The 12,395-nt window shown below is 37.5% G+C and overlaps 1 protein-coding gene across 1 annotated transcript; it reads left to right on the plus strand.

Annotated features, from left to right (window-relative positions):
• The first annotated feature begins 4,650 nt into the window (after positions 1-4,650).
• Positions 4,651-5,577, plus strand: LOC108538949 (putative olfactory receptor 52P1). The gene is given in 1 exon segment (XM_017887298.1): positions 4,651-5,577. A coding segment is annotated over 1 exon segment (927 nt).
• Positions 5,578-12,395: the final 6,818 nt, after the last annotated feature.

Here is a 12,395-nt window from a genome sequence, read left to right on the forward strand (position 1 = left end):
TTTTTTAGGGTTTTTCTTATTAAGAGATGTTGAATCTCATCGAATGCTTTTTTAGCATCGATTGAAATGATTACATGGTTTCTGTCCTTCATTCTCTTTATATAATGTATCACATTGATTGATTTGCATGTGTTGAAGTATCCTTGCATCCCTGGGATAAATCTCACTTTGTCATAATGAATGATCTGTTTAATGTGTTGTAATATTCAGTTTGCTAGTATTTTGTTGAGGATTTTTGCATCAATATTCATCTGTGATATTGGCCAGTAGTTTCCTCTTTATTCTTTGAGGTTTATTTGTTTGGTTTTGGTATCAGGGTAATACAGGCATTGTAGAATTAGTTTGGAAGTATTCCAAGTTATATCTTTTGAATAGTTTGAGCAGAATTGGTATTAGTTCTTCTTTAAATGTTTGGCAGAATTCAGCAGTGAAGCCATTAGGTCCTAGGCTTTTCTTTCCTTGAAGCCTTTTTATTATGGCTTCAGTCTTGTTACTTGTTACTTGTCTATTCAGGTTTTGGATTTCTTCATGGTTCGGTCTTGGTAGGTTGTATGTATCTAGGAATTTGTCCATTTCTGCTAGGTTTTCCAATTTATTGGCATATAGTTGCTTACAGTAGACACTAATGACCCTTTGAATTTCTACAGTGTCAGTGTAATGTCTCCTTTTTATCTCTAATTTTATTATTTGGGCCTTCTCTCTTTTTGCTTAGGCTAAAGTTTTGTCCATTTTATTTAACTTTCCAAAAAACAACTTTTTGTTTCATTGATCATTTGTATTGTTTTTCTCTTTTCAATTTCACTTATTTCTGCTCTGATCTTTATAATTTCTTTGAATTTGGGGTTTGGTTTGCTCTTGCTTTTCTAGTTTTTTAAGATGCATCATTAGGTTGTTTCTTTGAAATGTTTTTTCTTTTTTGATGTAGGTACTTGTAGCTATAAACTTCCCTCTTCGTACTGCTTTTGCTGTATCCCATAGGTTTTGGTATGTTAGGTTTCCATTATGATTTGCTTCAAGGAATTTTTCAACTTTCTTCTTAATTTTTTCATTGACCCACTGGTCATTCAGGAGCATGTTGGTTAATTTAAATTTATTTGTATAGTTTCCAAAATTCTTCTTGCTATTGATTTCTAGTTTTATTCCATCATGGTCAGAGAAGATGCTTAATACTATCTGATTTTTTAAATGTTTTAAGGGCTGTTTTGTGACCTAACATATGGTCTATCCTTGAGAATTAGTCACACGCTGAGGAAAAGAAAGTGTATTCTGCAGCTGTTGAACAAAATATTCCATAAATGTTTATTAGGTCAATTTGGTCTATAGTGCAGATTAAGTCCAATGTTTCCTTGTTGATTTTCTGTCTGGAAGATCTGTCCAATGCTGAATGTGAGGTGTTGAAGTCTTCTGCTATTATTGTATTGTAGTCTATATCTCTCTTTAGGTCTAATAATATTTGCATTATATATCTGAGTGCTCCAGTGTCAGGTGCATATATATTTAAAATTAACTCTTGCTGAACTGACCCTTTATATTATGTAGTGATCTTCTTTGTTTATTCTTATTGTTTTTGTCTTGAAATCTATTTTGTTTGACATAAGTATAGCTACTTCTGCTCTATCTTGGTTTCCATTGGCAAGGAATATCTTTTTCTATTCCTTTGTTGTCAGTCTATGTGTGTCATTATAGGTGTGTTTTTTGTAGGCAACTGGTCATTGGGTCTTGTTTTCTTTAATCTATGCAGCCCATCAGTGTCTTTAGATTGGAGAGTTTAGTTCATTTTCATTCATTGGTTTTATTGACAAGTAAGAACTTACCCTTGCCATTTTATTTGTTTTCTTGTTGTTTTGTGGTCTTCTTTTTCTTCTTGTCTTCCTTTTTATCTTCCTTTTACTGAAGGTGATTTTTTTCTAGTGGTATCATTTAATTTCTTGCTTTTTATTTTTTCTGTATCTGTTGTATGCTTTCTGATTTGCAAATACTATCTTATATTCCGTTATTTTAAGCTGATAACAACTTAATTCTGCTTTCATAAACATAATAACAAGCAAAAGAAAACTAATAAAATTGTACACCTTAACTTCATCCTATCACTTTTAACTTTTGTGGTTTCTATTTTGTCTTATTTTACTGCTTATGTTTTGAAAAGTTTTGTAGTTATTATTTTGAATGGTTCATTACTTATCCTTTCTACTTAGGATAAGAGTATTTTACACACTACAGTTACAGTGTTATAATACTCTGTGTTTTTCTGTGTACTTACTATTACCAGGGAGTGTTGTACCTTCAGGTGATATCTTATTGCTCAATAACATCCTTTTCTTTCTGATTGAAGTTCTCCCTTTAGCATTTCTTGTAAGACAGACCTGATTCCTCTATCATGTTTGCAGGATATTTTCACTGGATATACTATTCTAGGATAAAATATTTTTTTCCTTCAGCATTTGCAATACCTTATGCCATGCCACTCACTCCTGGCCTATAACGTTTTCACTAAAAAGTCTGCTGCCAGACATATTGGATGGAGCTCCTTATATGTTGTTTCTTTTCTCTAGCTGCTTTAGGATCCTTTCTTTATCTTTAACCTTTAGGAGTTTGATTACTAAATGCCTTGAGGTAATGTTCTTTAGGTTAAATCTTGTTGGTGTTCTAGGAACATCTAGAATTTTCATTGATATAAGCGTAGTTAAGAGAGTAATCCATAAGAAGTGCTGCTTTCCCAGAATTTTAGTTATAATCATCAGTTAGGATTGGATATCTGTGAAAAAACAGAGATCTTTAGCTGGGGGCTTTATAAAAGCAGGAAAAAAGCATTATAATTAATGACAGGTGTACTCAGATGCTAGACTGAGTACTGAAATGAACTATGACTATGTTTTCTAAAAGTCAAAGAATATGCAGAAACTACTTAGTATAAGCAAATTTAATGTTTATATTTTGCTACATGCAGGCAAGTTCCAAGGATCTTGCTATGGGGTGGAGTTTAATTGAAAAATTTATTTTAATAACATTGTTAATAATCTGAAACAGTTATTTGTGAAATCATTAAGCTCCAGAGGAATAGCTCAAATATTCAAGTATTGTCTGTGTTTTTTAAGGGGGGAAATTATATCTTGTAATAGTGTTAATGAGTTTAGTGATTCACAAAGTCATGAAAATGTCATGCATGTTATCTACACTGAACTTCTAATATAACTATAGAACTCCTAGCTATATCACTAGACAAAATGTCTCTGTTTCAACTTAAGCTTTTCTTCCTGTATTATGCACAATCTACAGATTCTGTTCCACAAACCTCATCTGGATATTACTTGTTTGTATCAGAACTAATTGTTCTTAGTGTCTGCTCAGGCATGAGTGCAAAGTTCTATCTAAGTACATTCTACATTTCTATTTTCCATATTTCATGTTAATATTATTTTCAAAATGCTAATTTTATTCAGTTGAAGGTTTTTTTTCTGTGTTATTGGTTCTTTCTCCCCATACCATACACTCAATAGTAAAGATTAGCTTCCTATTAGAAATCCAGATTTAATACAGATTTCCCTCATTATGCAGATGTATGAACACCTGCTTCCTCTAAGAACTATTAATCAGCTTCACAACTGCACAGCTCAGAGGATTTCTAAATATAATTCCCCAACATATGGAACTATGACCGGAGGCCATAAGCTTAAATTGAATGTCTACAACCAAAAGATAGATAGCTTGGACAATGCATAGGAAATGAAAGACAGTTGGTACCACAGAGGTAGGAATTGGTGGAAAGAGTTATTGATTTAATTAGTACTTAAAGTGTCCATGGATCCCTGGAAAGAGAGATAAATTCTGCTTAATTTATGATAAAAACTAAAGAATGAGTACTCTTAGGTAGCCCAATGTACAAATTTAAAGCAAATACCTACCTCATGATTAAAGGTAATACAATTTACACATGAAGGTCAGTTATAGTAAAGAGAGAGAGAGAGAGAGATGCACGAGTCAAATCCAAAACCTCAATGGATTGTCCAGCAAGTTACAAATATGCATAACTCAGGAGATGATGGGAAATAGCCACTTGATAGTGTTTTTATTTGGACATTGTATCTTTCATATTTTGTCGGCCAAAACCCAGAAGGCCCCAAGGGGAGTGAGGCAATCACCACTTAAAAGTGGATCTCTAAAAGAGGGACAAAACATAAAAGCAAAGGAACTCAGTTCTTCCAACAGTTCAGAGCCCCTGGAACAAGGTGGGGGAAAAATATGTTTCCTCTCTTTTTATATATTTTGGAGGCTTCCCAAGGAGATGGTTATGGCTTTTCTATCAAGTTTTTCCATCTTTCTATCAAAGATAAAGTTTTATCCTATTTAGTCAGACTTCTTAAAATGTGGAATTGCTGAACTGGAAAAGGTGAGAATAAATGTTCACTACAATATCCTTTATACAGAAAAGAAGCCAAAATCCCATAAATAAATTATTGTGAAAGCAATGTAGGTGCTTAGAGATAGACTTGAAACCAGATTGTGGATTTAATGATCTCAAAGGTCCATTCTGCCATCTCTCTCTAGGCCCTGTCTCAGCAAGTCTTTAGAACCCAAACCCAGTAATAACAATGCACCAACCATGTCTCATTGACAGGTGTAAAACTTTAACAACCGCCAACTATTTCAACCATGCTGATCCTCAACCATTCCAGCTTCATGACATTCACGCTGATGGGCATACCTGGCTTAGAGTCACAGCACTTGTGGCTATCTGTTCCTTTCTGCTCCATGTTTTTGGCTATCCTCACTGGCAATGGTTCTATCCTTTTCCTGTTGGCCACAGAGCCCACACTTCATTCACAAATGTACCTGCTTCTGGCCCTACTGATGGTGGCTGACCTCATATCCACTCTGGCTGTGATGCCCAAACTCCTCTGCCTCTTCTGGTTCAATGATCGGGACATAGCTGCCAATGCCTGTTTCACTCAGATGTTTTTCATCCATGGATCATCCGTGGTACGATCAGCCCTCCTTGTTTTCATGGTTTTTGACCGCGTTGTGGCCATGTGTGAGCCCTTACGCTACAACATAATTCTGAACCATTCTTTAGTCGGACGCCTGAGACTGCTGGCTCTTGCCAAGGGTGTGATCCTTATCCTACCCATGCCTCTTCTACTTCAAAGATTAACCTTCTGCCACACAGCCATTTCTCATACCTACTGTGATCACATGGCTATGGTGAAGATGGCCTGTAACCACAACAGGCCCAATCGTATCTATGGGTTCTTCATGATCCTGCTTGTGGTGGGACTTGATCTGCTGCTCATTGGCTTCTCTTATGCCCTCATCCTCCAGGCTGTGGTACGCCTCAGCTCTTGAGATGCCACTTGCAAAGCCCTCAACACCTGCTCAGCACACCTCTTTTTCATCCTTGTCACTTATGTGCATGCACTCTTTTCTTCTATTACCCACCACATTGGTCATGATATCTCACCTCATACCCATATTCTCCTTGCCAATCTCTACCTTCTCCTGCCCTCAATGCTCAACCCCATCATCTATGGTATAAAGATGAAGGAAATACAGGTCAAACGCCTGTGCAGAGGAATTGCATAGACTACGGGTCCCAGCAATAAACCTGTGAGTAAGTGAACAATAAGGACAACTGATAATGCTTTTGCCCAACCATTCAGTACCCAGTTGTATCTCCATATGAGCTGTGGGAGAAATAAACCAAGGATAAGTGATTTTCTTTTTCTTTTTTTGGGGGGGGTAGTTGGTGGAGTTTACAAGAAGGACCAATATATTTGTACTTTCATTGAGTTATGGGCTACAAAAGGGAGTGCCTAATCTATCTCTTTCTATGCCTATTTACCAGGGACACTCTGATGGCATGGGTCTCCTGATGACATTCACATCTGTGTTTTGTTCATGTTCATCAATTACATACAATATTGCTCTGCAATGATCCAAGGTCATGTTTCCTTTTCTTGGTGGAGACTTTGTATTTGCTTCAGTCTTCTTTATATTTTCTATTTCTCAAATTATCTGTGCCTATTTCTAACTAGTATCTTTTTGCTGAAAGGAATGCAGTACTTATTATCTTAGTACAACACCTTAACATGTGATAACTCTTCAGGCAATTGACGTTTTCATCAAGAATACTTTAAATGAAATAGTAATGTGGTATGTTCACAGTACTGACAGGATGATTGTGATGATGTGTATGTGATGACAAAAATGAAGGGATTTGCGGATGACATACGTAGACTGAATTCAGGGACTGCTGAGATACATATTTCAAAAAGTTTTATTGCAAAGGAAAACATGTATTTATACATCTAATTCAAAAGACTTCCATGACCAGGAACGTCATCTTTAAAAAACATATATGAACATGAAGCCACCTGTTCTTGAAGTGATATTCCACAGTGACTCAGATCATGTACAAAGACTAACTTATATTGTTTTGGTGAAGCATTGCTTTGTTGATATGTTTTGAATCATTGTAATGAGTGAAATTTCTATCTAATCATTTAAATATACAGTTATCATTGGATCAATTGTACATAATAAGGCAAATACAAGATTGGGTATTTAAGCAGATAAAAGTTAAAATTAACAAATGTTAAATTGAAACTGCAGAATATAGGAACTACTGAGAAATAGAATAATCACAGTTTTAGCACAATTTAAACATATGTGATTACTGAGTTTAGAATCAGGAGAAAGAATCCAGTATCTCTAAACTCCTTTCAAATCTAAATCACTGTGTTTGAGATCCTTAAAAAGACAATGACATAGAGAATAAGTGTAATGTATGTACTCTTTATCCCTAGCCATGACTTCTAACAAATTCTTATCTCCTCTCTACACTGGTGAGCTAAACAGTCTATAAATTCTAAGAACATCTTTAATTCCTGCGATCTAGAACAGGAATTCCTAGTCTAGGAAACTAGTTTCACCTAGTCTTGCTTAGTCTTTAGATAGGAAGATGACTCCAGGCAGGTAAAACATCATTTTATCTATATAAGAGAGTAACAAAATTCTATCCAGCCAGTCCTGTTGTTAATTCTCTTAGATAAGAAATGGCCTAATTTACTCTTGACTATGAAAGTGTTTTTATGGAGACTGTGTTGGGAAAAGTTGGCATAGGAGGAGGAAAAGAGGTAAAGTCAGTGATATGGTTGGGCTCTGTGTCCCCACCCAAATCTCATGTCGAATTGTAATTCCCAATATTGGGGAAGAGACCTAGTGGGAGGTGACTGGATCATTTCAGCAGATTTCCTCTTTGCTGTTCTTGTGATGGAGTTCTCACAAGATCTGATTGTTTGAGGGTGTGTAGCACTTCCCACTTCACTCTGTCTCTCACTCCTGCTCTGCCATGGTAAGATGCATTTGCTTTCCTTTCGCCTTCTGCCATGATTGCAAGTTTTCTGAGGCCTCCTAGCCATTCTTTCTGTACAGCCTGCAGAACCATGAGCCAATTAAACCTCTTTTCTTCATAAATTCCCCAGTCTCAGATAGTTATTTATAGCAGTGTAGGAATGTAATAATAGAGTAGATCATAATTTTATGTTAGACTCTTTGTGCCTGTTTGTTCTTCATAAGCCAGATCTCTCACTGAAGGTTAGAGCATGGAGAGAGGACTTGTGTCTAATACCTTTTGTCACCATCATGATTAGCATGGCAGAGTTCAGAGAAAACTAAAAAAAATAAACTACTGAATATTCTACTGTCATTAAAATATATTCCCATTGATGAAGAATAATTATAGCATTCAAATCTTGGAAAGCAGGTGAAGATACTGGTTGATAAGAAACCCTAAGAAAAATTCAGGACTACCGCTAAGGTTGGGGCATTTCTGTCTTAGAAAAGGAGCGAATAAGGGGTTCCACATTATCTTCCTCACATTCTATTAATTCCAGCAAAAATACCAACTCTTTAGGTGGCTCCATGATAGCTATTCTAGGTATTTTTACATAAAATAGCTTATTGAATTATTTCAAATTTAACTCAAGTTATATAATAATATTCATTTTGCAGATTAAGTTACAAAGGCTCAATTTCCTTATGCAAGTTACACTTACTGGTAGCGAGTAGTTAGCCTGGATTCTAATCCTAATATATCTAATCATAAGACATCTTCCCATTCTATTATGCCTATAATATCTTTTTAAAGACAACCAAGAATATAGAATGAAGAAGTTGTGGAGCAAGACTAAGTGGAATAGTTCGCAAGAACGGCTTCAGTCATAAAAACAAGGCAGCTATTGTGTGCCTACCTCATTCCTAATACCAAAAACTAAATCAAGTTTGCTGTACAGACAGTTGCAATCTATTTGGAGAAGTGAAAATATCTTCCTTGTCTAGTTATTCATTTTTTAATGCTCCACCTGAACTTCATTCAATTTCTACTCTTCTGAGATGCTTGTTGTATCACTAGGAGTTGGCTTTGATGGAGTGTGTCACCCAATATCCATTGCCATCTGATTTATGATAAGGTTTGTCAAAGAAAGCTATGTGAGTCTCAGTTCTCAGAAAAAGAGACAGATTACAAATATAAGAATTTTGAAACCAAATAAAGAAGTGAAAGTGAAACACCTGTGTGGAAGAAAAAGGGAAACCGGGTAGGCTGGGAAAGACATATTAGAAAATTATCATTGGTCTCTGTTGCTGACAAGTTGGGTATTCAGTGGGAGTCTATGCTGTTGAGTTCATATGCAGCTTTCATCTCTGCCACCATGGTCACTATGTGCCAGTTCTACAGTGGCTGATGATGAAGACCGGCTAATGTCAATTGACTAAGTCATTTTATATACTTAGTTGTCTTCTGATGTGGATATGCTTTGGTATTTTGATAGTTATTAACATGTAGCACAGAAGTCTTCAAATTTTATACCCATTCTCATATATTCACCATATGCCTTTGACCCAGACCTTCTTGCCTTCACTCTTTACTCCATTCACTTTTATAACCCCAACTAGGCATCCAGGCTATTGAGCACTGTCCAGGCAATTTTATTCTCACCATAGGGCCACCATAGGGCCACTTCTTTCACTCAAAACCCATAGCTATTGCACTGCTCCACCCATGGGAAAGATTTTTTTCTCCACTGTTATTTGGGGCCAGCCATGCCTGAATGCGGCTGCAAAGCAAACTCCATCCATTTTCTTCTTGCACCTACTTTCCAAGATGGCCAATATATAAACCTTATAACCTTATTCAGGCTTTTTTCTCTTCCTTGGTTGGTCATTCTGGACACCCCTTCTCCCTCCCTAGGTATAAGTGCAAAGCCTGGAGAAGCACTAGTGCAACTCTGTTGAGTAACATGGGTGTCTGGACTTCTTGCTCCTGCAGTCTATTTGTGCCCTGTGGTCCCACTCAGGATCAATTCTGATGCATTATTTACATCTAATGATGATCTGCTGTCTTCATAACTTGATGCGTCTGACTTTATAACTTGGCAGGTCCGACAGTATCTTGGTCACTACAGGAAGTTCTAGACAGATAGTCACTGCCTGATATATTGCTGTAAAATGAATTATCCCTAAACAAAGCAACTTAGAACAACTGACACTTATTATCACATAGAGTTGTTGAAAATAAGAAATGTGGGAGCAGTTTGACAGGTGGTTCTAGTTCAGGTTCTTTCATGAGGTATGATATAAACATGTGGTATAATGATATAAATATACCAGCAGGGGCTAAAGTCATCTTAAGGCTTGAATGAGACTAAAGGATCCACTTCTAAGAATTTATACCCACATGACTGTTGACTGGAGGCCTTAGTTTCTTACCACATAAATCTCTCCATGAGGCTACTGCAGTATGCCCGTGGAAGTTGGTTTCCCCAAGAGTTAGTAATCCAAGAAGAGAGAAAAAGCTACAAAACCTTTAATGACCTATTCTCAGACACAATCTAGTGTCATGTCTGCTATTTTCTATTGGCCATGCAGAATAACCCTGATACAATGTGTAACCGGACTAAAAAAGGGCTTGTGTACCAGGAAGCATGAATTACTGGGTGACATCACGGAATCTGGTTACCAAAGTGTCTATGTTCAAGTATTTTTTCTCTTCCAAGTCTCGGTAATACACCAAGAGCTGTTTATCAAAAGACAAGCAAGCCTCTGCTGCAGTTAGTATGGTCTTACTCCCAAATCCCAGGATTCTTCACTGTGATACTGCTACTGGAATTTGCCATTAGTTCCATCCTGCATCTTGTCCCACAACTGATACCCAGTAACAGGTTTGCCAGATCATGTGGCCCAAGCAGCAGAGATGATTGCACAATGGCCTGGACCTGCTGCTCCTGGCCTCCAGTTAAAGTTACAGCCTCCTATGTCACCCACTATTTGAACTCAAGCAATTTTACTATGTGTGGGATGTGTCACCCACACTCTAAAGGGTATTGTAAAGCTCTGTGTTTCTTTCTTCAGGGAGGTGCAGGAGAGTATGCAAAATACATCAATTTGACTTTTGTTTTTGAGGGGTATCTTGGTATTTCCCTGATCCCTGCATCCTTAAAAACTTTACTAAAGTGGCTAGTTCTTGCATCTTCATAGGATTTGTCTCCTACCTCTGGAGTGCATGTATCTGAGAAAGTCCTATATTATTTAGGCAATCTCGCTCATCTTGTCCAACCATTCAACATGATGCTGTCAATGTTACAGATCCACGTGATATTTTGAGGGATGTCAAGCAATCTAGATCTCTGTGGACTCTGTCATGTTACAGGGCAGTAGAATTAACATAGTCTTGAAACAAAACTGTAAATGAAAATTGTTTGTCCCATGTGAATGCTGTTTGTGATTCACTTTTCTAATTGGAATAGGAAAAATGCATTTTACAAATCAATGACTACATTCTATGTACATCAGGCCTTAAGTATACTGTTCTATCTATGATACCACATCTAGCACAATAGTTGCAATCAGTTTCTACATTAAGTGTAAAATAGTCCATAGTTATTCTTCAGGATTCATCTACATTCTGCATGGACCAGAATTAAACAGATTAAACAGATATGTGATAGGCACTATGACCCTTATACCTTTTAAGCCTTTAATGATGATACTAAGTTTTAACATTCTATCTCTGAGAAAGTAAGTTAATTCTTGCTCATCTAGCCTTTATGTTCTAGCACTTTCAATCAAGCATCCTCAAAATCCAAACCCAAGGGTTGCCTTTGCCTCCTGCCAATACATGCCAGCTACTTGTTGTAATTATTTAGACGCATATCTCTTTTATTCTCTGTTGAGAGTGTACCTACCTGTGTTATGCAGTAATGTAGCCTTAGTTATAAGCCTGGCATCTCTAATGAGATCTAGAGTGTACCTACCTGTGTTACATGTAATGTTGCCTTAGTTACAAGCCTGGCAGCCAGGAGAAGGGGAAGAAGCATGTCATGAGGAAGTGCCTGTTGTCTTTTGGGGCATTAGCTTCTGCAGCATCATCTAGCACAGAAATAATACTAGACCTCTGCAGAGATTTCTGCATGTCTAGAAGGTCCAAAAAAACATTATTGAGTAAAAATCTTCAGAAGCACCCATCTAGATAATAATGACTCTGTCTCAGTTTTCAAAATTCTAGTTTTTCTTTGCCACCATCTTGACCTACACATTATAGAACCACTTTAGTTGAACGTTTAGGCTTCACTGGATCCCTGTGAGTCTTCCAAGTAAGCCTTCAGCCTGCCATTGACTGTGTCTGCCCTTCCACTAAGGGTGATAAAAGCCTCTTCATATACTACCACCACCGAGGCTCTCTGGTTCTTACAATTGGCTATTAAATGTTAGTGGTTTGTCTCTCATCTTTCAAAACAACACCAAAATAAGTCACCAATAATCAGTAAACTCTATTGTTTTTGTAGGCAAGTCTTCCTCCATGTATTTCAAATGGCTTTATCATTGCACTTACCACATTTACTTCCACTGGTGAAATAGCAACTGAACCACCACCTCTTATCAGGTACTATCCTGCCCCACCTCAATCAAGAGAGCGTCCTCTGCCTGCCAGACAGAAAGTCCCGGTTCCTTATCTGACTACTTGTATCACTGTCAGTATTACTAATATTAGTATGACTCTTCAGCAAAGCACATGCCAAGATAGGATTTACCATATAAGAATTTTAGTCAGGGGGCGGAGCAAGATGGCCAAATAGGAACAGCTCCAGTCTCCAACTCCCAGCGCGAGCGACACAGAAGACCGGTGATTTCTGCATTTTCAACTGAGGTACTGGGGTCATCTCACTAGGGAGTGCCGGACAATCGGTGCTGGTCAGCTGCTGCAGCCTGACCAGCGAGAGCTGAAGCAGGGCGAGGCATCGCCTCACCTGGAAGTGCAAGGGGGAAGGGGATCCGTTTTCCTAGCCAGGGGAACTGAGACACACAACACCTGGAAAATCGGGTAACTCCCACCCCAATACTGC

Source organism: Rhinopithecus bieti, unplaced genomic scaffold, assembly GCF_001698545.2.
Source record: "Rhinopithecus bieti isolate Rb0 unplaced genomic scaffold, ASM169854v2 scaffold_17182, whole genome shotgun sequence".
NCBI classification, from domain to species: domain Eukaryota; kingdom Metazoa; phylum Chordata; class Mammalia; order Primates; family Cercopithecidae; genus Rhinopithecus; species Rhinopithecus bieti.